We start from the raw sequence: 25289 nt of genomic DNA, 5'->3' as shown, positions 1-25289 counted from the left end.
TCGGCCCGGTGATTTATGGCCCCACCAAGTTTTTTGTTTACTCGGAGCAAACCCTAATTACAAAGAAAAAAAAAAAGGAGAAAAAACTAGAAAAAAGGGGATTTTCCCAAGCTGGAGCGCGTTTTTCCTGGGCCAGATGTGCCCCACGAACATCTGGATGTTCGCGCTCCTTCTCCTTCCCCAGTTCGGGGCTTGAGGCTCCTGAAAATTCCGATTTTTTGGCTTAAAAAGCTCCGATTTGAGAAATGTGTGGGGGAAACGCCCCCAGACCTGGCGGGGAGGGCGTGGGAACAGCGCAGGTTTCATTTTTGGGGATTTCTGCTCCGAATTTCTGTCTCGGGAAAAATAAAAAATAAAAATAAAAATAAAAATCCCCGTCCCTCCTGCCCCAGGATTTAAATGGAGACAGAAAAATCCTTTGTACGGTGCGGAAAAAGATAAAAATAACCCAGAAAATGGAATGAAAGCGGCAAAGTTTGGATGGGTGGAAATTTCAATATTTTTGTGCTCTCCGCTCTGCTCTGGCTCCTCTCCCTCCGGAGGCGCTGCCAGCTCCGAAAATTCCTCATTCCTCGGGAAATCGGGGAAGTTTTGGGCTCGGATTTCCCAGGGCCAAAAGCTGAATTGGCAGCAGCTCCAGCAGCGCCTTTTCTGCTTTTCTCCCTTTTTAATTTCTTTATTTTTATTATGATTATTATGATTATTTTATTATTTTATTCTCTGCAAATCTCTCCAGCTTCGCAATTCCCCCATCCTCCTCCAGCCAAACTCGAATTTTTAATTTATTTCTTTTATTTATTTTATTTTTTTTTTAACCGAGCTCTCGATGCGCTGGCGGATGAAACCCGAGGAGAAACCGCAGCCCCTAAGTGGCCGTAATTTAATTGATTTTATCATAAATCACCCGCTCCATGAAGAAGCAAAGTTTGCGCTGAAGTCAATTGATATTAATGGACATTTCTGATCTTCAGCCGGGCGGATTCGGGGCCGCTCCCGCTCTTTTGGGACAGCGCAATTTTCGGGGATTTGTTTGATTTATTTCCCCGCCTTTCTAAGCCGGTTTTTCTTCCGCTCTCCCCCCCAAAAAATCCGAATTTTATTCGCGATTCGAGGAGGGAGCTCAGCTCCTCCAGATTTCTTTATTTTGAGGGTTTGAGCACCGAAAATTGAATTTATTTGGGATTTTCCCCCCCGTGCGTTGTTCCAGGGTTCCTGGGGGTGCCGGGATTGGATATTTTGGGAATTTTCTCCCGGATTTTGGCAGGAATGGGATTTAACCCCTTCGGTGCCCCCACTCCCAAATCCCTCCCATTAAAAATTAACCCGGGCCCTTTGAAGTGCTGATGAGGATGCCCAGAACAACAAAAAAAAGCGAATTTTAACCCCAAAAGGAGCCGGGCGCGGTGGTTTTGGGGCAGTTTTGGGATGCGGAGAAATCCTGGCCCTGAAACCGTCCCAGAGTGGAAAAATCGAATTTCTTGGCGCCGCTTTTGCTTCTTTCTGCGGATTTTTAAATCTTTTTGAGGTGAAAAGGAAATTCAGCTTTTCACGTGTCGTTCATTCCGGGATCCGGGCGGGGATTCCTGCAAGGAAAAATCAAATTCACCGAATTCCTCCTTTCCTCACAAAAACGGCCCCGGGAAAAGCTCGGAGGAGAAAAGCTTTGAATCTTCATTTTTTTTCCCTATTTTCTTTTTCTCTTCTTTTTTTTTTTTTTTTTTTTTTTTTTTTTTTTTTTTTTGTCTTTTTGAGTGGTAGGATGGGATTAAAAAATAGGAAAAAAATACGGGCAAAAACGGGGAAAAAGGGGGAAAAACGGGGAAAAAAGGGGGGGAAAACGGGAACCGCCTCCTCTGTGCCTGGGACATCCTCAGGATTTGGGGGGCAGAAAGAAACCCCAATTTTTTCTTTTTCCTGATCCCAAATTCTGGTTTTATCCCCCTGCATTTGCGAGCCGTGCCTGGCGCTGCCGGTCCCCCGTTTGCGCCAAAGAGAAAATGGATAAAAATGAAGATTAGAGGGAAAATAAAAATAATTAAAAAATCAAAAGAGAAGGAAAAAAGACCAGGATGGAGTTGGGGGCTCGGCTCCCGGGGGAGTTTTGGGAATTCTTGGGATTCCCAATTCTCGCTAAAATGGGGAAAAAACCCAAAAAACCCCAAAACTTGACGTGGTTGGGTCACGTGGGCGCAGAATTCCAGCGATGATTTGGGGAAAAAGGGGCGGGAATGGGAGAGGGGGACGGGAGAAGGGGATTCCCATCCCTGCCCCCCAAAATTCCCCAAAAATTTAAAATTTTCCCCCTGGCGGAGCTTGGAGAGGATTTTTGGGCGTCCCAAATTCCCTCAAAAATTCCTGGGGCTCCCTAAAAATTCTTAGAACCCCCCAAAAATCCTGGATTTTTGAGTGTCCCAAAATCCTGGGGCCCCAAAAATCCTGGGTTCCCCCAAAAATATTTGAGCTCCTAAAAACTCCTGGGCCCCCCCAAAAAAATCCTGGATTTTTGAGTGTCTCAAAGTCCTGGCCCGTTTAAAAACTCCAGGGATTTTCGGGAGCCCCAAATTCCTCAGGATCCCCAAAAATTCCTTGGATTTCTGGGTGCCCGTGTGGCCCCATCACGGGGGTGTTTTGTGGCCGTTTTTTTAAATTTCATTTTGATTTTTGGAAATTTTTTTGGTGTTATTTTTTGGGAGGCAGCTCCGAAGCGCTTCCCCGGGTTGATCATTAACCGGTGAATTATTGCTGCTCCCAGCAAAGGTCAGGCCGAGGCAAAAACTCCGATCTGTCACCAAAAACAACAACAAAAATTTGGATTTCTTCCCCTGCTCTGCTTCTGTCCGGGGTTTCGCGAGGTCCCGGAGCCTTCGTTGCTCTGCCCTCCTCCTCCTCGCTGGGTGCGGGATGGAAAACCCGAAATTTCTCCTTTTTTGCCCAAAAATCAAAAGGTCTGAGATGCGGGAGGAGGAGCGGCTCCGCCCCCAGAGAAGAATTAATAGAGAAAAAAACCCCAAAAAAACCCCAAAAAACCCCAAACTCAACCAAAGAACGGGAGGAGGGGCGGGGGAAGTTTCTGCTGCCAGGGAATAAATTAGAAATGATCAAAACCAAAGGAAAACAACAAGAAAAACAAAGCACAACGAGCCGCCCCCGCCGCAGCCGTTCTTTATTCGGCTCCCTCGCGTTTGTTTGTTTCTGGTTTTCCCTCCTCCCACACTCCAATAAATGCGATTTTTCCTCCTTTCCCCACTTTTCTCCATCCCCGCTCCCGGCCTGGGAGGAACTGGGGAAAAGCCAGCGTTTGCTGAGCTCCCAACTCAGAAATCTTCTTTTTTAACCTTTTATTTCGATTTTTTCCCCTTTTATCTTGGGATGGGGTTTTTTTCCTTTTTATTCTGATTTTCCCCCTTTTGTTTTAATTCTATTCCCCTTTTATTTGAATTTTTTTCCCATTTTTCAAACCCCAGAGACACGAGTGGAAAACCGCGGGGGCGGCGCATTAAAAACTCAATAATAATAACAATAATAACAATAATAACAATAATAATCCCAATAAAGGCTCGGGGACGGAGCCGCGAGTGCGAGGGGAACGATTTCAGATTAACGCCATCAACACCCACAGCGGAAAAGGGATTATTGAAGCCACCCGATGTGTCCCAAAACGAAAATATTTTTAAATTAGATTTTTTTTTAATTTTCATTTTTTTGCCTCCTCCCCTCTCCATGCCGAAATTGCGGTGGGAAATCCGGGCCTGGCTTTTGAAATGGTTTTTTTAATATTGTTGAGTCTCGAGCGCGCTCATTTGGGGTCATTTTGGGGAATTTTGGGGGATTTTGGGACCAAATCGCCGCCGTGTCCTCGCGTCGCATCCAACCCCTCCCTCCTCCTGCTCGCACGTTTGGGAACAGGAAATTTAAAAAAATACAGAATTATTTTGCCAATCATCCAGGCTTTCCCAGGACACGGCCTCGTGTTTCCCCCAGTGTTTATTGCTGTTAATTAACGGCAGCTAATTAATCTCTGAGCGGCCTCGAGCCCGAACCCTTCAGAGCGCCCCGAATTGGGGAATTGGGTTCGGGGGGTCCCAGAGACCTCGGATCAGGCTCAGCCCCAAAGGGACCCCAAAACCGCGAGTGTGGCCGTCTCTGGTGTCCCCTGGTGTCCCCTGGGTTCCTCAGTGGCCCCAGATGTTCCTCAGTGTCTCCCAATGTCCCTTGGGTTCCTCAGTGTCCCCTGGTGTCCCCTGGTGTCCCTTGGTGTCCCTTGGTGTCCTCTGGATTCCTCAATGAGCCCTGGGGTACCTCAGTGTCCCTGGTGTCCCCCGATGTCCCCTGATGTCCCCAGTGTCACCTGGTGGTCCCCTGGTTGTCCCCAGTGTTCTCTGATGTCCCTCAGGGTTCCTCAGTGTCCCCTGGTGTCCCCTGGTGTCCTTCAGTGTCCCCTGATGTTCCTCAGTGTCCCCGAATGTCCCTTGGGTTTGTCAGTGTCCCCTTGGTGTCTCCCAATGTCCCCCATGTCTCTGGTGTCCCCTTGGTGTCCCTGGTGTCCCTTGATGTCCTCTGGTGTCCCCTTGGTGTCCCCCTGTCCCTTGATGTCCTCTAGTGTCCCCATGGGTTCCTCGGTGTCCCCTGCTGTCCCCCAATGTCCCTGATATCCCCAGTGTCACCTGGTGGTCCCCCGGTGTTTCCCGGGGTTCCTCAATGTCTTCTTGGTGTCCCTCAGCATCTCTTGATGTCTCCGGGTGTCCTCCTGGTTTCCTCAGTGTCTCCTGGTGTCCCTCAGTGTCCCTGATGTCCACCAGTGTCCCCCAATGTCCCTGATGACGCACGTGTCCCCCGGTGATCTCCCAGAGGTCCCTGGTGTCCCCTGGGTTCCTCAATGTCCCCCGGTGTCCCCTGGTGTCCCTCAATGTCCCCCGATGTCTCTGATGTCCCTGGTGTCCCCTGGTGTCCCCTGGTGTCTCTTGATGGCTCCTGATCTCCGCCAGGGTTCCCCAGTGGTCCCTGGTGTTCCCCAGTGTCGCTGATGTCCCCCGATGTCCCCACGGTCCCCCAGGGCTCCCACCCAGAGGTTCCAGTGAGGGGAAGCAGAAGGAAACCCCAGAGCGCCCCAAATCCTCCGGGAAAATCCCAACTTTGAGGAGGCGACACTGGGGGGAAAACCCAGGAGGGGCTTTGGTCCCTCCTGTCCCCATATTGTCCCTTTTATCCCCATTTTGTCCCTTTTATCCCCATTTTGTCCCTCTTGCCCCCCTTTTGTCCCCATTTTGTCCGTCCTGTCCCAACCTTGTCCCCCTTGCCCCAGTCTGTTCCCCTTGTCCCCATTCTGTCCCTGGTGTCCCCAGTGCCACCCCCGCTGATCAGTCCCCTCACCCGCCCTGTTCTGACCCAATTTTCATTTATTTTATTTTATTTTTATTTTATTTCCCTCCCCAGTCCCGCTCCTCTCCCCACGTCGGCCTCGGATTTGCTGGAGCCGCTCCCGGAGACCCGGTGAGTTTTCAATCAGCTCCGTGTGTCCTGTCCGTCTGTCCGTCCGTCCGTCTGTCCATCCTCAGCAGCTCCTCCACATCCCCACAGCCTGACCTCTTCTATTATTTCATTGTTATTTTATGTTATCTTTTATTATTACTATTATTACTACTAGTACTACTACTACTACTATCACTATTATTATTATTACTATTATTATTAATCGCGACATTCGCCTTGGAAGGAAGGCAAAGCCCATATCGCAACATTTGCCTTGGAAGGGAGGGAAAAGCCCATATCGCGACATTTACCTTGGAAGGGAAAGCCCAAATCGCGACATTTGCCTTTGAGGTGAGCCCCAAATCGTGACTGATTGGGCGGAGCAGGAGCCGCGGGGCTGTCCCGGCTGCTCGCGGGGGCAAAAATCCGAATTTCTCACCCTGAGGAGCCCCAGGGGGCAAAAATCCGAATTTCTCACCCTGAGGAGCCCCCGGGGGTAAAATCCGAATTTCTCACCCTGCGGAGGGGTCGCTCCCGGCAGCCCGGACACTGCTGGATGTCCCGGAGCTCCAGAAATGCAGAAATGAGCCCAAAAAACCCCAGAAATGCAGAAATGCTCCAAAAACCCAGAAATTCAGAAATGATCCAAGAAGCCCGAAATGCAGAAATCCGGGGGGGTTCAGCTCTGGAGAAGTTTGCAAACAGCCCGCGGTTGGTTTTCCTCCTATTCCCGTTTTTCCACTTGTTTTTCCTCTCTTTTTCCCTCTTTTTTTTCTTCTTGTTCCTCTTTTCCCTCTGTTTTATCTCGTGTTTTTCTTTTTCCTCTTTTTCTTCCTCTTTTCCCCCTTTTTCTCCTCTTTTCCCACTTTCCCGAGAATCGCACGCCGGCAGGACCTGTCTCGTAGCCGGAGATTGATGTCGGAGCCGCTCATAAAATCTCAGATGAGAGGGGAGGGGAACAAAAATCCTCATAAATCGCCAATTGCGGTGGTCCCGCTGCCAGCTGGGGCTGCGGCCACAGCAAAAGCCGCAAAAAACCCGGAATTTTCGGGATAAAACTTTAAAAATCACCTGGAAAACCTCCTCTGAGAGAGCCCCCAGAAGTCCAAATCTTCCCTTGGGCATCCTTCTTTTTTAATTTATTTTTCCTCTTTTTTTTTTTTTTTTTTTTTCCTTGTATTTTTTAATTCAAATTTTTCTCTTCTTTCCTTTTATTTTCTTCTTTTCTTTTTTTTTTCTTCTTTTTTTCTCTTCTTTTTAAATTTTTTTTTGCTTTCTGTTTTGCCCTCCAGAGTTCTCATCCTGCAGGTGCAGCACACAGAAGTTTAAAAATTAAATAATAATAATTTTAAAAGTGAAATATAAAGAAAGGGCCACGGGACCCCTCGAGGAGTCCCCACCATCCCAGGCAGCTCCAAAGAGATTTTTGCGGAGCCTCTTTCCCTTTTTCTTCCCCAAATTCCCCCTCGTCAGCACTTCGGGCCCGGGAGGGAGCGCCCACAATTAAAGGAGATAATTGGGGTGGGGAACAAAAGTAGCGATTCCAAAGGAAAAAAGGGGAGAAAAGGGGAAAAAAAAGCAATAAAAAGTGCAGACACCTAAATTCCTCAGCCCTGCCTTCCTCCCACTCGCCAGCCCCTCCTGGTCATGGGGTTTTTTAAATTCCACCCTAAAATCCCTAAAAAAATCCCTAAAAATAATCTCTAAAATCCCCAAAATTACTAAACATAAAATCCCTAAAATCCCTAAAAAACTCCCTAAAATCCCCTCTTGGCCAAGTTTTTGGTGCCAGAAGAGGTGAAAATCGTAAATTTGGGGTTATTGATACGAGCAGTAGTAATTAGCTTCATTAACAGCCATCATAATTAACTTTATTAACAGCCATCATAATTACATTTATTAACAGCAATCACAATTATATTTATGGTCCCCCCCAAGAGGCCTTGGGCCCCCCAGAACCCCTCAGGGCCCTGGGGTGAGCAAAGTTCCTCTGAGGTTACTCCGACTTGTAGCAACACTGAGCATGCTCAGAGTTCCACTTAAGTTACTCCGAGTTGTAGGATCAGAGAATTGCTCAAAAAAAACCCCCAAGATTTTGGCGTTTGGTTTTTGGGGTGGCTGAGGAGAAGGGAAATTGGCTCTGAGGTGCTCGAAGTTCCACTGAAGTTGCTCTGAGTTGTAGCAACACCGAGCGTGCTCAAAGTTCCGCTGAAGTTACTTCGAGTTGTAGCGACAGAGAGTTTTGCTCAAAAGAAAACCCAAAACCCCCCCAAAATGTTGGGGTTTGGTTTTTGGGGTGGCTGAGGAGAAGGGAGAGTGGGGGGAGCATCCTCTGGGGTACTGGAAGTTCTGCTGAAGTTACTCTGAGTTGTAGCGACACTGAGCGTGCTCAGGGTTCCGCTGAGGTTACTCTGAGTTGTAGGAACAGAGAGAATTGCTCCAAAACGCCCCAATAATGTTGGGCTTTGGTTTTTGAGGTGGCTGAGGAGAAGGGAAATTGGCTCCGGGGTGCTCAAAGTTCCGCCGAAGTTACTCCGAGTTGTAGGAACAGCAAGCATTGCTCAAAACCACCCCTTAGAGACGCCCCCCAAAAATTTTGGGTTTTAGGGTGGCTGAGGAGAAGGGAGATTGGCTCTGGAGTGCTGAAAGATCCGCCGAAGTTACTCCGAGTTGGAGAAAGAGAATTGCTCAAAACACCCCCAGAAATCCCAAACATTTTGGGGCTTGGTTTTTTGGGGTGGCTGTGACAAGGAAAATGGAGGAGAGCATCCTCGGGGTGCTGAAAGTTGTGGAGTTACTCGGCTGAAGTTACTCCGAGTTGTAGCCACACCAAACATTCAAAATCCCCCCAGAATTTGGGTTTATTTTTTGGGGTGCCCTGGAGAAGGAGATTTGGGGGCGCCCCCTCAGCGAGGAGGGGTCGGGGAGCTGCCGGCCCGGCTCATTTGCATAAATTGACGCCTAATTGCTCATCACGTGGATCAAAGGCGCCGCCGCCGCCTCCTGCCCAGGCCGGGCCCCACAATTTCCATTCCCCAGCGCCCCCAACCAAACCCCAATTTTGGGGGGTCCCTGCTCCGAACCCCCTCCCATCGCCTCCGAGCCCCTCGCAGCCTTCCCGCCATCATTTTCTGTTTAATTAAAATTTAATTTTAATTTTAATCCCAGCGGTTGCAGGGGGGGGTTCGGGTGGTGCTGGTGAGGGGGGGAATTTCCGAATTATCTGTGAATAATCTCTGAATTATCTCCGAATTATTTCCGAATTATTTCCGAATTATTTCCGAATTATTTCCGAATTATCTCCGAAATATATCTGAATTTCTGGACGCTTTTTCTTTTTTTTTTTTTTTTTTTTTCCTTCTCCTTTTTTTTTTTTTTTTTTTTCCTCCCTTCTCGTCTCCCTTCTTCCCCTTTGCTCGAGCAGAGGCCATTGTTATCAGTGAGCAGCGCGTAGCAGAGGCCAAGTGGAACCTCCAGCGTTTGGCCATTCCCAAACCCCCCTCGGCTTCTCCCGCACGCCTCGCCAAAGCTGGGAAGCGTTCCTGATTTTTTTTATCATTTTTTATTTATTTATTTTTTATCCCCCTTCCCCAAACGGAGAGCGAGCGAGACAATTTGAGCCGCCGTAACCGCCTGGCTGAACCACCCCCCTCTCTGTTTTATTTTTTTAAAAATATATTTTTTTAAAATAACATTTTTACCAACCCATCCCACCCGCCACAAAACCGGATTGAATATTTTCCTTTTTTTTTTTTTTTTGGTTTTTTTTTTATCCTTTTGACGCTTCGCCCGCGCGTTTATCCCCGTAACGTTTTGAAAGGAGCCAGAGAGAGAGAGAGAGAGAGAGGGAGAGAGAAAGACCAAAAAAAAAAAAAAGAAAAAAAAGAAAAAAAAGCAGCAAAAAGCGGGGAGTACCGGGAGGGAAGCGGGAGGGGGGGTCACTCCTCGCTTATTGATTGCGTGGATGCTGGATGTGAAAATATATTATGTCTGCCTGTGCTTGGCTCGTCAGAGACTAAGGTAAGCCGGACTCAAATAGGCTATCACTTTGTGAATGGCGGAGTATATGTCCCAATGATTTATGACCATATGACTCCAATCTCGGTTCAAGAAGAGTTCACAAGCTTTAGGCTTCCTTCCACGCAGAGCCTCTTTTGCAGCCCTCACCCACCGCCTGCATCTTTTTTTTTTTTTAATTCCGCCACCCCCACCCTCTATTTTTTTCATTTACTTAGATTTTTTTTCCGCCTTTCCGCGCGCTTTATTTTAATTTTTTAATTTATTTTTTCCGCCTCTCCCCGCGTTTTATAAATTGAATTTTGTTTTCTGCCTCTCGCCGCGTTTTTAAATTTTTTAATTTTTTTCCGCCTCTCCCCGCGTTTTTCCAGCCGTTGGGGGAGATGTTGTTTTGGGGTGGGGGGATGGAGGAAGGGAAATTTTGGGGACGCTCCGTTGTTTTTGCCGGCGCGGGGCTCCGGGCTCGGCCCCAGCTCCCGCCCCATTGTTGCGGGGAGCGTTTGGGATATTTTGGGACGGATCGGAACCGGAGCGAGCGGCGGGGCCGGGCCCGGTGGGGCTGCCGGGGGCGGGGGAGGGGAGAGGCGCTGCTCGTCCCCACGAGAGCGCTCGGATCGCGAAATTCGGATTTTCCAACATGGAGGGGCAGAAAATCCCTTCGGCCTCCGCTGCTTCCCTCCCCTCCCCCGTCTGATTCCTGCATTTCTGTATTTCTGCATTTCCATATTTCTGCATTTCTACATTTCTGCATTTCTATATTGCCATTTTATCCCCGAGCATCCTCATCCTCCCCACACATCCTTTCGCTGCCTCACCTTTCCCCTCCCGATTCTTCATTCATTTTGTTTTTTTTTTTTTTAATTATTTAAATGGCCCCCAAATCCTCGCCCTCCAAAGTTGCAGGCAAAGAGTTTTTGGGGAATCGCTGCCCGAGTGAAACTCACAGCGCCCGCCTTTAATTGGAGCGCGACATCATGGAATATTTATTATTCTGCCCGGGCTTTTTTTTTTCCCTTTCTTTCTTTTTTTTTTTTTTTTCTTTTTTTCCCCCCTTTTCCTAAGCAATTCCTTGGAGTAAATAATTAGGATTGCGGCCGTCCCGGGCGAAGATAAATGAGCGGCATTTGTGAGGCGCTGAGAGATGAGGTACAAAGCGGAGCCACGAGCGAGGCGGAGGGGGTTGTAAATTTATTTTATGGACGTTTAAAACAACAGGAACCCAAAAAAAAAACCCCAGGAAAAAAAAAGAATAATCGCCGTTATTTTTAGCTGCTTTGGCCGAGCCTCACGAGGCTCTGGTTTGGGATTCTTTCGCTGCTTTTTTGGGTTTTGTTTTTTTTTATTTTTAAGTAAATCTTTAGCAGACAGAGAGGCCTTGGAGAAATTCCCACCTCTGCCCCCTCGCAGATATTTCCAGCGAACCTATTCATAATCAAGGCGCTGCTGTTTGTTAATTAATTAATTCACGGCTCGGGGAGCGGAGGCTACTTTTTAATAAGACAAATTTATCATGGCCAGGGAGGAGGAGGAGGAGGAGGAGAATAACTCGCAGCGAGGATCTGCCCTCGGCGCAGACAATAACGCATCTCCGAGGAAGATCCGATGCGGATTTGGGAATGCGGGAAGGATTTAATCAGGGTAAAAAAAATTAAATAAATAAATTTTCCAAAAGCCCCAGCGGTCCCTCCGCGGACGGGGTGAAGCAAACGGATCTTCGGCGTGGCGTGACATAAAAACAGCAGCCAGGAAAAGGAGGGGAAAAATGTAATTTATTGTCGAGCTGGGGCTTCTGTAAAAGCCCCGGCACTTGAAAATATCGCGCTGGGCTTTATCTCAGCCGGGTTTGTTTTGTTTTGTTGTGCAGGATGAAAGAGGCCCAGATAAAACTGAATATACACGAGATACAATTACATATACAATGGATATCAATCCCCAAACAAACGCTCGCTGGCTCCTGAAGCAGAGAGGAGCCTCTGCCCTTTTTAAAAATCCCTCTGCCGGTTATTCCCAAGCAGTTTTCACATTTTCTTCGGGGTATTTCTGCTCTGTTTTAATGGAGGAGAAAGTTTCTGCTGGGAGAAAAAGGAAAGGGAAAAGAAAGAGATGGAGAAAAATCAGAAAAATCTCAGAGGGGAGAAAAAAGAGGTTTAATTTTGTGATTTTAAGCTTTGGATTGGGGCATTTTTAGACTTTTTGAGTTTGGATAGAGGAAAATCCAAGGGGTGCAAAGCGAGGAGCAAATGGCCTCGTGAAGTGTTTGTTTTCCACGAGAAAGAGAGAAAACAAAAATATCAAACAACAACAGGGATGAAACCCCAGCGGGGTCGGGATCCGCTCCCCAGCTCTGGATTTGGGAGGAGAAACACAAAACCGTGCTGGGGAAAAAGATAGAAAAAAAAAAAAAGGATTTATTTTCTAAATTGAACCTGTCAGAGACGGGAGAGAGACCCAGAGCAGGCCAGGGTCAGAAATCGCGTTTGGAATTCCTGCCTGCTCCGATCTGCTGGGAATCTTTGCCCTGAATTCCAGAGGCGCTGGGAGTTCCTGAGTAAACAAAAAACGGAGCCAAGTGTGCCGGGACAGTGTTACCTGGGGGGAAAACACGGCTTTTCCGTGTTCCTGGGGAAAAAACACGGATTTTTGCTGTTCCTGGGGATAAAACACGGATTTCGCAGTCACCTGGGGATAAAACACGAATTTTTGCTGTTACCTGGGGGAAAACACGGATTTTTGCTGTTTGCGGCTCAAAAGCAAACAAACCCTGGGGATAAACTTTGAATTTCTGTGCTGGGAGGGTTCTGGGGGCTGCTCCGTGCGTGATTTCGGTAGGAAGAGCAGGACTTTGGTTGTTTTTGTGTTTTTGGCCGGCGATTCTCCGCTCTGTGCTCTCGCGTTTGTGCTGATTTGGGGTTTAGCTGGGTGTGTAAATGTGTGAGTGACGCAACCCCCCAGGGGTGTTTTAGGGGATTTGTGTGCGGGGACAAATCCAGAATAAATCGATGTACAGAGGCCATCCCATGTGCAGCCACAGAGCGAAACGAGCAGTGAAAAGAGAAGCTCTGCCACCCCAAAACCCCCTCAAAAATCCAATTTCTCCGAGGCTGGGCAGGGTGAAATCTGCTGGCAGCATCTGTTCCCCCCCGTTCGGCGGGACCCTATTCATGTCAGGAGCCTTTCAGGCCCCAAGATGGATTCCTGGCACTATTATTGTGTTTTTTCTGCTAACCTTTCAGGTCAGCTCCCACCAGCCAGCTGGAGAGGGGCCGTCACGTGGCCTCGGGGTGCCAATGTTCTGCCATAGGGGTGTCAAGACCCTGGTAGCCAAAAAAGATGCAGAAGGCCTCGTACTACGACAGCTCCACGCTCTTCGGGGGCTACTCCTACGCCAATGGGTTCGGCTACGAGGGCGCCCAGCCGCCCTTCCAGGCCTCTTCCCACCTGGAGAGCGACTTCCAGAGGTCCTCCTGCTCCCTGCAGTCCCACGGCAAGAGTAAGGAGCTCAACGGGAGTTGCATGCGGCCCGCGGAGCCGCCGGCATCGCCCAGCGCCAACAGCGCCAACAGCGCCAACAGCACCAACAATGCCGGTAAAAACAGCCCCGGGAAATCCAGCCTGGGCGCCAGCGGCAGCATCTCCAAGCAGATCTTCCCCTGGATGAAGGAGTCGAGGCAGAACTCCAAGCAGAAGAACGGCTCGCCCGGCGCAGGTAGATGGGGAGGCCGCGGTGACGCGCGCCGGCCTCACCTGCTAGGAGATAACAAGGTTAAACGGCAAAAGAATTGGTGAAGGAGGTCTGAGAGTGGCAAAGGGTTGGACGAATTGGTTCAGGGAAAGCCAAAATTCTGATTTTCGTGCCCAGAATTCCAAAATGAGGTCTAAGAATTACAAAAGGGTTGGAGGAAACAGTTCAGGGAAGGACCAAATTCCCGTTTTCCAGCCCAGAATTCCAAAGAGAGGCCTAAGGGTTGGAGAAGTCATTTAGGGAAGGCACAAATTCCTCTTTACCCCCCAGCAGTCCAAAGAGAGGTCTAAGAATCCCAAAGGGTTGGAAAAAATCAGCTTAGAGAAGACCCAAACTCCTGTTTTCCAGCCCAGAATTCCAAAGAGAGGTCTAAGAACAGCAAAGGATTGGAGAAACCAGTTTAGACAAGACCCAAATTCCCGTTTTCCAGCCCAGAATTCCAAAGAGAGGTCTAAGGGTTGCAGAAATCAATTTAGGATAAACACAAATTCCTGTTTTACTGCCCAGAATCCCAAAGGGAGGAAGGAAGAGCTCACAAGGGTGAACATTTCCCTTCTCCTCTGGAGGTGTGGGGAAAGGACCCCGTGAGACCCCAGGAGGGTCCGGGCACTGCCCACCCACCCCTGGTTTATTTATTTATTTATTTATTTATTTATTTATTTATTTATGGGTTTATTTCAAACACAACCACGGGTGCCAAACCCTGGTTTGCCTGGTGGACACAAATTTGGGGAAAATGTTCTCCCAACTGCCCAAATCACCCCTAAAATTCTGTTTGGTGCCTTCCCGGTGCTCAGCAATAGCAGGTGTGGTGCCACCTCAAAGTTCTCCCTGTGTCCCACAAAAAATTCAGAGAAGTTCAGATAAAATCAAAAATTCAGTTTGGATTTGCCACAATTCAGATAAATTCAGATAAAAATCAAAAATTCAGCTCAGATTTGCCACAATTCAGATAAAACCCAAAAAACCACTGCGAAGTTCAGATAAAGACCAAAATTTTGGCTAGGATTTACCGCAGTTCACATAAACTCAGATAAAAACCAAAAATTTAAAGATAAATACAGATAAAACCCAAGAATTCAGTTTGAATTCACCACAATTTCAACAAATCTGTTCACACAACCTCGTGGTGAGCGCTCCATCCCACATTAACACAATTTATGAAGTTTTCTTCTCGCAGAGCCAAACCTTGGTGTCACACCTGTGTGCAACCCAAACCTTGGTGTCACACCTTTGTCCAGCCCAAACCTTGGTGTCACACCTGTGTGCAACCCAAACCTTGGTGTCACACCTTTGTCCAACCCAAACCTTGGTGTCACACCTGTGTGCAAACCACCCCCTCCCCACCCCGCATTAATTGGCCCCGCAGCCGCCCTGCCCTGCCAAACGTCATTTTCCAGAAAATTATCCACGGGAAATAATCTCCTCCTCAATAAGGGGCCCTGGAATCCTCTCCTACATGACATGATCCAATTTTCATAAAGCAGGGGCCGCTTTGGAGAACAGGACTCTTAATAAACGCCACGGTTATGGAGTGCAGGCCGCGGCGCAGGGGCGAGGGGCAGCTTTATTAAGAAGCGACGCATTCAATTTCTGTGCCTAAGTAATTCTCTTTTATTTCATTCTGGGGGCGCGACAGAAACCTGCGGCGGCGGCGGAGGCGGCGGCGGCGGCGAGAAAAGCCCCCCGGGCTCCTCGGCCTCCAAGAGGGCGCGCACGGCCTACACCAGCGCCCAGCTGGTGGAGCTGGAGAAGGAATTCCACTTCAACCGCTACCTGTGCCGGCCGCGGCGCGTGGAGATGGCCAACCTGCTGAACCTCAGCGAGCGCCAGATCAAGATCTGGTTCCAGAACAGGAGGATGAAGTACAAAAAGGATCAGAAATCCAAAGGCATGGGCGGCTCCTCTTCTGGGGGGCCCTCCCCGGCGGGCAGCCCCCCGCAGCCCATGCAGGCCTCGGCGGGGTTCCTCAACGCCTTGCACCCCATGAGCGGCGCCTATGAGGCGCCATCGCCGCCGTCCTTCGGCAAACCCCACCAGAACGCCTACGCCGTGCCCAACCCCGGCTACCAGGCGTCCCTGAAGGGTTGCCCAAACCAGCAGAAATTCGCCGGGGCCGCGGCGGCGGCGGCCGAGTACGAGCCGCACGTGCTGCAGGCCAACGGCGCGGCCTACGGCGCGGGCGCCATGCAGGGCAGCCCCGCCTACGTCGGAGGGAACTTTGTGGATTCTCTGCCTGCCTCGGGCCCGGCCCTGTACGGCCTCAACCACCTGGGCCAGCAGCACCAGGCCGGCGCCATGGACTACGGAGGGGTCCCGCCGGGCCAGCCCCACGGACCGTGCGAGAGCCACGCCGCCTACGCGGAGCTCTCGTCGCACCACGCGACTTCTCAGGGCAGAATCCAAGAGGCGCCCAAGCTCACCCACCTGTGAGAGGGGAAGCTGGTGTTTTTGGGGGAAAAAAAGGGCGGTTTGGGTTTCAGGGATGGTTGTGTTGGGTTTCTTTCCAGCCTCACTCGTTTTGGTGGGGTTTTGGGGTTTGTTATGAGCACAAAGCGGTTTTGGGGTTTGTAATGACCACCGAGCGGTTTTGGTGGCTTTGGAAGGGAGGAACCTCCTGGGTTATGACAGAAAACCTTCTGAAATGGGCTCGGGGTGGTTTGGTAGGAATCCTGCAGGGTTTGAGTGGGGAAATCCGTCATTTCTGAGCCATGCTTGGATCGTCACCGATAATTCCTGGATGCCGGGAAGGAGAAGAGTCCTTCAGCCAAGTTTTGGGGTGTCTGCATCCAAAGAACCTCAAAGCGATCCACCAGGAAGCTCTCCCCACTTTGAGTCCGTCTCCAGATCCGCCGGTGCTTTCCTCCCCAGCCCTCAGAGGAAGGGTTGTCCTTTTCCGCTGGAAAACGGAGAAATCCAAATTCCCATTGGAAAAAGGAGAAATCCAGTTTCCAAGCAGAAAAGGTAAAAGTCCAATTTCTGACCTGAAAAAGGAAAAATCCGATTTCCCGCCGGAAGTGAGAGAAATCCAATTTCCCATCGGAAAAGGGAGAAATCCCATTTCTGACTGGAAAAGGGAGAAATCCAATTTCTGACCGGAAAAATCCAATTTCCCACTGGAAAAAGGACAAATCCCCTTTCCCACAGGGTAACTTCCCCCCAAATCCCCCAAACTTGCAAATCCCCAACCTGCCAAGGCCCCGGAGCCATGCTCGCCCCTCCAGGCCCTGCTCCCCCTCTCCTTTAAAAAACCTTTTAAAACTCTGGATAAGAGAGGTCCAACCCCAAAAAGGGTTGAGGAAATCTTTGGGAACGCCTAAATCCCCCTTTTTTCCCCCCACCCAAAATTCCAAAGAGAGGAAGAAAGAGCGGCCAGGGCTGAACATTTCCCTTCCTTCGCCTCTGCTGAGGCGAAATCTCAATTTCTCCTTTTGGGGAGGGTTTGGGGTTTTTTTTCTGGGGGTGTTTTTTTAGGGTTGATGAGCAGAAAAAAACAGCAATTGGGGAAATCCTGAGCTTCTTTCCTCCTCTCCTTCGAGCTGACGTGAAACAGGGTATTTTTGAGCAGAGGAATGTCCTCCCACGGAAGCAGAAGCCGAGGGATCCCTGGGATCTGCTGACGCTTTCCTGCCGGGACATCTTTGTTGCACTTAGAGTTTACATATAATGGGTATTAAAAAATAATAATAATAATAATTAAAAAAAAGCAACTTTGAAGGGCTCTCAGCTCCGTCGAGGCGCCCTTCAGTTAGGTGTGTGTTCTGGTGAACATTCATATATATTTATTGGTTATAGCAGTTGAAAATATTTTCCTTTTTTTTTTCTTTTTTTGTATTATTTATCCCCCCCCCCCCGACCATGTATTTATATGACGGAAAAGCAAGCAAAAAGAAATGACAAAAATAAGAATCAGGCGGTACTTTTTTAGTATTTCCTTCCAAGAAAAAGCAGAAAAAAGCAGAAAAAGAGCAAAAAACAACAAAAAAAATTAAAAAAAAAAAAGGACATTGTGTTCCCCTTGTCATTGTACCACGAGCTCCTTTTAGTTATTGTAATTTAGGGAGAAGCAGTAGTTTTCTGTTCCCTCGGTACTTATGAATAATGTAATTAGTTCTTCTGGAGGCATGAGAGCAGAGCAGACCGGAATTGTTTCGTCCTGAATTAGAAGAATTTCATCGCGGCTCCCTCCCCTCGGCCCCTCCTCTCGCCGCTCTCCCTTTGTTCTTACAGTAGCTCTTTTCTTTCCTCCTGTCTGCCCAACAATTCCTCAATAAACTTTCTGCTCTCCGTTTTAGCTCGTCCTGTCCGTCCGGGGTTTTTTTGGGAAAAAATAAAAAAGGGATTTCAAGGGGAAAAAAATAAAACTTGTTGAAGGGAGATGGGGAGGAAAAGGAGAGGGATGGAGAGCGGAGTTGGTTTGGGGTGAAATCCTGGGAATTCGGGCCCACAAAGAGGGATCACGTGGAGCCAGGCCCGGGCTGCCATTGGAGAGGGAAGGAAAACAAAGGAAAAGGGATCAATCGTGAAAAATAATAAATAAAAACAAGGAGAGGGGAAAAAATAAATAAAGGAGAGAAGAAAACGTAAAGATGGCCCAGAGTTTCCATCCGGGGCCCTGGGAAGTGACGAGGAATGAAATCCATAATTTCTATGTTATTTAATTTAATATTAAATAATTCAATTCGGGCCAAAAGAATTGAATTCTGGCTAAAACAACGGAATTATTTCTGAAATAGAAATGTGTGGCACCCACGTGCGCCAAGCAGCACCTCCCGGGCCCCACAAATTTGGGCTAAAAGAGGGAAAAAAACTCCCAAAAAAGGTGAAAGCGAAAGGGGAGAAGAGAAGAGCCCCGGGCCGGCAGCGAAAGCAGGCGGGGAAGCCGTGAATAATTTGCTTTTTCTGCTCTAAAGCCCTAAGAAAACTCCCATTAAAGCAGCGAGGGGCAATAAAAGTTTTATGGGCTGGGAAGGCTGAAAGGCTGGGGTGAGGAGGAGGAGGAGGAGGAGGAGGAGGAAGGAGCGAGGGTTTTGGATTTTCATTGCGACCACGAGAAAAGGATGGAAAAGCTGGAAAAGGTACCCAAAAAAAGGAAAAAAAAATTTAAAATGAAAAAAAAGGGCATTGGGGTGTAGAAGCAGCACGTGGGTTTTGTGTTTTGTACTTTATGTATTTTTATATTTTTTATGTAGTTTATATAGTTTATATATTTATACATATAATATAATACGTATAATATGTTATATATAATATACATTATAAATTATATATTACACGTTTTATAGCCCATAACCTATATTTTATATAGTATTTTTTGTGTTATATAGTTTATTTTTAATTTTTTATATTTTTTATTTTATTTTTTACATTTTATATTTTACATCCAATACCCTGCATTCCCTACACCGCATTTTCTACCTCACACTTCTACATTTCAGATATTTCACATTTTACTCTTTTCATCCACCTGTGTGCACAGCCAGCACAAATCCCCGAGGGATTAATAAAAGCAAAGCTCTGGTGGAGAAAAACTCTCATGAGAAACCACACCGAGCTCCGATCCTGCCTCATAAACCAAGTTCCAGGTTAATGATTAAAAATTAAAATTATAAATAATTATAAATAATAACGGGATCTGGGGCAGTGGGACCACAAGGAACAATTCCCCATTCCGGCCTGTGAAATATTTTTAATTCAAAAATAAATTTTAAAATTTATTTTTAATAATAAAATTAATAAATTATCCCCGGGTGGGCCGGGATCATCTCGCAGAACGTTTCTCTCTCCCCGCTCCCATTCCCGGATTTTCCCGGCGCCATGTTGAGCCAGGGATTCCCAGGAAATGGTTAAAATCCGGGAAAAAGGGAAAAAAAGCAATTCCGGGGCGCGCCCTGGGCCCTCCCTCCCTGGCGGGCTCCGGAATTCATCCCAGGATGCGAAACCTCTCCCTCACCCGGGAGGTTTTTCCCCCTTTTCCTCCGTGTGATGAATGGGGGGAAGAAAATCCCAGTTTCCCAAGAGGTTTTTTTCCTTTTTTTTTCTTTCCCCTCTCTTTATTTTTCCCCCTCTTTTCATTTCCCTTCTTCTAATTTCCCTCTTTTCATTCCCCCCTCTTCTAATTTTTCCATCTTTTCATTTTCTCCCCCTTTTAATTCCTCCCCCTTTTCATCCCCCCACTTTTAATTTTCTCCCCTTTTCATTTCCCCCCCTCTTTTCGTTTTTCCATCTTTTCACTTTTCCATCTTTTAGTTTCTCCATATTTTCATTTTCTCCCCTTTTCATCCCCCCATTTTTCTTTTTTCCCCCTTTTCCATTTCCCTCCCTTTTTTCCTTTTCCCATATTTTCATTTTCCCTCTTCTTTTCATCCCCCCTTCCATTTCCCTCTTTTCATTTCAGTTTTCTCCCCCTTTTCATTTTCCCCTCTTTTCATTTCCATTTCCCCCCCCCTTTTATTTTTCTCCCATTTTCATTCCCCTCCTCTTTTCATCCCCTCACTTTTATTTTTTGCCCCCTTTTAAAATTCCCCCCTCTTCCCATTTGTCCTTCTTTTCATTCCCCCCAATTTTCACTTTCCCCTCTTTTCATTCCCCTTTATTTTCATTTTTCTTTCCCCCTTGCAGCTCCGAGTGCGAGCAAAAAGCCGAGACAACTTTTGGCAGCGGCTGGGAAGAATTTTCCATCCCAAATTCCTCCTCTCCATCCCCATCCCTCAAACCCAGGAACCGCAAACTCCAAACATCCCCTTCAAACCAGCCAGCAACGAGCAAAACCCGATTATTTTATTTTATTTTATTTTATTTTATTTTATTTTATTTTATTTTATTTTATTTTATTTTATTTTATTTTATTTTATTTTATTTTATTTTATTTTATTTTATTTTATTTTATTTTATTTTATATCATTGATCTGAGATGAAACAGATTTTGGGGTGGTTTTGATACGCGGATCCATGAAACACTCGGGGAAATTCGGGTTTGTGCTCGGTATTTTTTTAATTATTGTAATTATTTTCTTTACCCCCGCTCGCTGAAGGAGCTTTGGATTTATTCTGTTTTAGATTCATTCCCACCCACGCAGATGCTTCAAGTGACAAAAGTTTCCAGGGAGCGGAGCCTCCCAGTCCCTCCCGGCCGCAAACTGGGATAACTGGAGCTCCAGCCAACCCAAACTCCTTCTCCTTCCCCTCCAGGCACATTTATTTTAATTTCTCTCCTTTTATTTTAAGTTTCCGCCATTGAAACCCGCGGATTAAAGTTCATAAATCTGCCCTGGGTTTAAAACTCCGTGGTAAAAGCAGAATTTCTGTGCGGAGTGAGTCAGGGCGAGCTGTCAGGAGGCTTTGCAGTGGAAGATTGATGGTTTCTCTCCTCTTTTCGGGCTCTGTGGACCCGGGGCGCTTTAGAGAGGGCAAAGAAAGGAAGAAAAAAAAAGAAAAAAAGAAAGAAAAAAAAAAAACGTTGGGAAATGACTTTTTAATTTTATTTATTTATTTTGTAAACTCTGGAAGTGGCGCTGCTTTATTGCAGAAGAAGAGGTGGGGAGGAAGAAATGCGATTTCAGAGATAGCCGTGACCTCAAAACGCTTTTGGCCCTTGAGCGAAGTGCAAGGGGTCCATTAAGCCCGGCCTGGGAAGGACCGGGATTAGGCCGCTCTTTAGGAGCCATTTAAACTCGTACATCGGGCGGGTTTAACTAAACTGAGCTCAAAAGATCGCTCGGTTCCCTGAGGGTTCACAGCCAGGGCTGGGCTGGAGGCACCGGGAGCGGCGGGGACGGAACGGGGCAGGAATGGGGCAGGGAATGGGGCTGGAACGGGGCAGGAACGGGGATGGAACGGGGCTGGAACGGGGCAGGAACGGGGCTGGAATGGAGCAGGAAATGGGGATGGAGTGGAGCAGGGAACGGGGCTGGAACGGGGCAGGAACGGGGCTGGAATGGAGCAGGAAATGGGGATGGAGTGGAGCAGGGAACGGGGCTGGAACGGGAATGGAACGGGCCTGGGACGGGGCAGGGAATGGGGATGGAATGGGGATGAAGTGGCGGAAGTGCAGAAGGAAATGGCGGAAGTGGTGGAAGTGGCGGAAGTAAGTGGCGGAAGTGCAGAAGTAAGTGGCGGAAGTGCAGAAGTAAGTGGCGGAAGTGGCGGAAGTAAGTGGCGGAAGTGGCGGAAGTGGCGGAAGTGGCAGAGGGAGGGAGGGAGGGAGGGAGGGAGGGAGGGAGGGAGGGAGGGAGGGAAGGAAGGAAGGAAGGAAGGAAGGAAGGAAGGAAGGAAGGAAGGAAGGAAGGAAGGAAGGAAGGAAGGAAGGAAGGAAGGAAGGAAGGAAGGAAGGAAGGAAGGAAGGAAGGAAGGAAGGAAGGAAGGAAGGAAGGAAGGAAGGAAGGAAGGAAGGAAGGAAGGAAGGAAGGAAGGAAGGAAGGAAGGAAGGAAGGAAGGAAGGAAGGAAGGAAGGAAGGAAGGAAGGAAGGAAGGAAGGAAGGAAGGAAGGAAGGAAGGAAGGAAGGATCTCTTTGCCCACAGCCATTCAATGATGTTGATTCTGGGGTGCTCCTCTTGGCTTTTCTGGGGTTCCCCTCTCTCTCTCGCTTTTTCCTCCCTTTTTATTTAATCAGTTAAAGAAAATAACGCTTTCTGTTTGCCACCAGGCCCCTCCTGCCATTGGCCGGGGCCTCCCACGTGATGAGAATTGGCTGCAATTTCGCCCCAGCCCCGAGTTTAGCAGAGCAGGGTCCCCTCCGCCCGTATTATCAGCAATATAACAATTATTAAAAGCGCGAGGACCGTCATCATCCCCGCCATCAAAAACCCGAGGCCCTCCGGTTTCTCTCCCTCTCCCCCTCCTCCTCCTCCTCCCTCTCCCCCGCCTCCCTCCCGCTTTTTAAAGCCTGGAAAAGCCATGAATTTTGAATTTGAGAGGGAGATCGGGTTTATAAACAGCCAGCCTTCGCTCGCCGAGTGCCTGACGTCTCTGCCCGCTGTCCTGGAGACATTTCAAACTTCATCAATCAAGGACTCGACGTTCATTCCTCCTCCTTTCGAGCAGAGCCTCCTGCAAAGCCTCGATGGCCACCCGGGCAGGAGCCAGAGCCGAGCCCCGCATGGCCCGGCCCGGCCCGGCCCGGCCCAGCCCGGCCCGCGGGCAGCGCGGTTCCCCTGGATGAAGGAGAAGAAACCGTCCAAGAGGAGCGGCCACGCTCCGGCCGCTTCGTCCCCACCACCATCATCATCATCATCATCCTCGGAGCCGGCGCCCGCCACGGGACCTCCCGCAGGTTCGTATGGCCCGGGGTGCATCGGATAAAATGGAAAATAATGGGAAAATAATGGAAAAAAAAGGGGGGAAATGAAAAAAAAAAAAAAAAAAAAAAAAAAAAAAAAAAAAAAAAAAAAAAAGGAAAAAATGGGGAAAAATTGAAAAGAAAAAGGGAAAAAATGGAAAAAATTGGGAAAAAAAAAGGGAAATGGCCAATTCTGCCCCAAAACGGCCCCAGCCCATCCCCCTGCCCTGGGATCGGGGAATTCACGGAGCGATGAACTCGGGGGGGTTCTGCTCCCTCCTCCTCCTCCACCTCCCAATAAAAATAACAAATTTCTGCCGCTTCTGCCCAAGCCCCGAGCGAGGAGGACCCGGGGGGGTTTCGGCTCCGTTTGTTCGGCTTTCAGAGCCAGAGCTGCGGGGTTTTACAGCCCACGGGGGGGAAAAAGGGGAAAAAATTAAAAAAAAGGGAAAAGAAAAAACAACAAAACCCCAAAGATGCGCGGAGGGGGGAGGAAAATGGGTGGGGAGGTGAAAGAGCGAGGGCTGATCCTGCGAAATGGAATGATTACACCCCAAAACGCCCCCAGAAAAAGGAGCAGCCTCTCCCTGCTTTCGCTCCCTCGGGATGAAGCGCGGGAGGAACAATTCCAGGATTTCCAGGGCTCCGGTAAAACCGGGCAGGACCGGGGCAGACACCGGAGCTCATTGGCCGGGGGGAAATGGGATAATGAAACCAAAGTACCAAAGGGAAAAGGTAAAAAAAAAAAAAAAAAAAAAAAAAAAAAAAAAAAAAAAAAAAACAGAAAACAACAAAAAAACAGGAAAGAGAGAATGAAGAAACTTAGGAGAAATTTAGAAGAAAATTAGGAGAAATTGAGAAGAAATTGGGAAGAAATTGAGAAGAAATTGAGAAGAAATGTAGAAGAAATTTAGAAGAGATTTAGAAAAAATTTGGAAGGAATTTAGAAGAAATTTAGAAGACATTTAGAAGAAATTTAGAAGAAATTCATAACATATTTAGAAGAAATTGAGAAGACATTTAGAACATATTTAGAAGAAATTGAGAAGAAATTTAGGAATTTAGAAATATCCTCCATTTGAGGGATTTAGAAGGAAGACAGAAATTCTTTTCATGCACCAGGCAGCAGAGAGGGAAGGGCTCTAAAGGGAGAGACCAGGGAGCAAAATCCCTTTTCCCCCCGAGGCAGGGAGCTCCTCCGGAGCGGGCAAAGCCGAATGAACGAATTTCGGTGCAAATTCCTGTGATTTTTCCCGGCAGAGGCGGCGGGGCCGGCGGACAGCGGCGGCTCCAGGAGGCTCCGCACCGCCTACACCAACACGCAGCTGCTGGAGCTGGAGAAGGAATTCCACTTCAACAAATACCTGTGCAGACCGCGCAGGGTGGAGATCGCGGCGCTGCTGCAGCTCAGCGAGCGCCAGGTCAAGGTGTGGTTCCAGAACCGCAGGATGAAGCACAAGCGGCAGACGCAGCACAAGGAGGAGCCCGCGGAGCGGCGCGGAGGGAGCGCGGAGCAGCGCGGGGCCGTCCCCGGGGCCGGGTGCGAATCCCCGGTGGAGCTCGGGGCTCTCCCGGTGGAGCCGTGCCTGGAGCTCGCCCCGGGCTTCCCGGGCGGTCCCGATGCTCTGCAGAGCCCCCTGCGCTTCTCCGAGGAGGAGCTGGAGCTGTTCAGCAGCGCTCTCTGCTCCATGGACCTGCGCGACCTGGACTTGCCCTGACGGGAGCTCCCTGCGCTGCCCGGGGGGGGGTTTGGGGTGATCGGGGTGGGAGCGGCCGCTGGCAGCGCTGCCCCGGGAGGAGGGGAACCCCGAAATACGGTCTGAGAGGAGGGGGACCATCAAAATATGGCCTGAGAGGAGGGGGAATCAGAAATATGGCCTGAAAGAAGGGGGAACCCTGAAATATGGCCCGAGAAAAGGGAAATCCCCAAAATCTGGCTTAAAGTAAGGAGAACCCCCCAAAATCTGCCTTGAAAGAAGGGGAAACCTTAAAATCTGCCCTGAAAGAAGGGGAACACTCGAAATATTGCCTGAGAGAAGGGGAACACCCAAATTATGGCCAGAGTAAAGGGGAACCCTCAAAATCTGGCCTGAGAGAAGGGGAACACCCAAATTATGGCCAGAGTAAAGGGGAGACCCCCAAAATCTGGCCTAAAAGAAAGGGATCCTCCAAAATGTAGCCTGAGAAAAGGGAACCCCCAAAATATGGCCTGAAATAAGGGGGAAACCACAAATCTGGTCTAAAATAAGGGGAGCCCCAAAATCTGGCCTAAAAGAAGGGGAATCCCCCCAAATCTGCCCTGAAAGAAGAGGAACCCTCAAAACCTGGCCCTAAAAGAAGGGCAAAACCACACATCTGGTCTAAAAGAAGGTGAAACCCCAAATTTAGCCTAAAATAGGGGGAACCCACCTTAATCTGGCCCAGACAAAAGAGAACCCCCAAAAATCTGCCCTGAAAGAAGAGGAAAACACAAATTGGGCCAAAAAGAAGAGGAAACCCCCAAAAGAAGGGGAACCCCCAAAAGTCGCCCTGAAGCCATTTCCCATCAGCCGCCTCCTCCCACTTCCATTGGAAGCTCCGAGCCGCCCAAATCCTCCCTCCCAAATTTATTCCAGAGGGTGAAAGCGCGTCCCCAGTTTTGCTAAGATTCAGGTATTTCGTGATCCTTTTATTTATTTTTTCCCTCCTTATTTATTTCCAAGGAAGCAGCCGGTAGTTCTCACGCACGGGGAGATTTCGGCCCCTGGAGAGAAAAAAATAAATTAAATTTATAAATCCTCCTC

At 48.5% G+C, this 25289-nt stretch overlaps 2 protein-coding genes across 6 annotated transcripts in view; both read left to right on the top strand.

Annotated features, from left to right (window-relative positions):
* The window catches only part of HOXB3 (homeobox B3), a 73926-nt gene extending 56404 nt beyond the window's left edge, over positions 1 to 17522 (top strand). For 3 of the 5 annotated variants that reach the window (XM_063178635.1, XM_063178632.1, XM_063178634.1), the window contains 3 exons: positions 5434 to 5490; positions 12720 to 13192; positions 14868 to 17522. In XM_063178635.1, coding sequence (XP_063034705.1) covers positions 12817 to 13192; positions 14868 to 15661 — 1170 coding nt within the window. In that variant the 5' untranslated portion in view covers positions 5434 to 5490; positions 12720 to 12816 and the 3' untranslated portion in view covers positions 15662 to 17522. Of the gene's footprint in view, positions 1 to 5433; positions 5491 to 8904; positions 9490 to 11004; positions 11125 to 12719; positions 13193 to 14867 lie in introns of those variants that run through there. The other 2 variants (XM_063178633.1, XM_063178636.1) reach the window with 2 other exon arrangements.
* A 4147-nt stretch (positions 17523 to 21669) lies between these two features.
* Positions 21670 to 24234, top strand: HOXB2 (homeobox B2). The gene is made up of 2 exons (XM_063178896.1): positions 21670 to 22500; positions 23767 to 24234. The coding sequence occupies exons 1-2, from the start codon at positions 22125 to 22127 to the stop codon at positions 24222 to 24224; spliced, it is 834 nt and encodes a 277-aa protein (XP_063034966.1). The 5' UTR covers positions 21670 to 22124; the 3' UTR covers positions 24225 to 24234.
* The last annotated feature ends 1055 nt before the right edge of the window (positions 24235 to 25289 follow it).

This window comes from Melospiza melodia, chromosome 30 (genome assembly GCF_035770615.1).
Source record: "Melospiza melodia melodia isolate bMelMel2 chromosome 30, bMelMel2.pri, whole genome shotgun sequence".
In the NCBI taxonomy this organism is placed as follows: Eukaryota; Metazoa; Chordata; class Aves; order Passeriformes; family Passerellidae; genus Melospiza; species Melospiza melodia.
The sequence above is the reverse complement of the archived record's forward strand: the minus strand, read 5'-3'. Positions and strand labels throughout refer to the sequence as shown.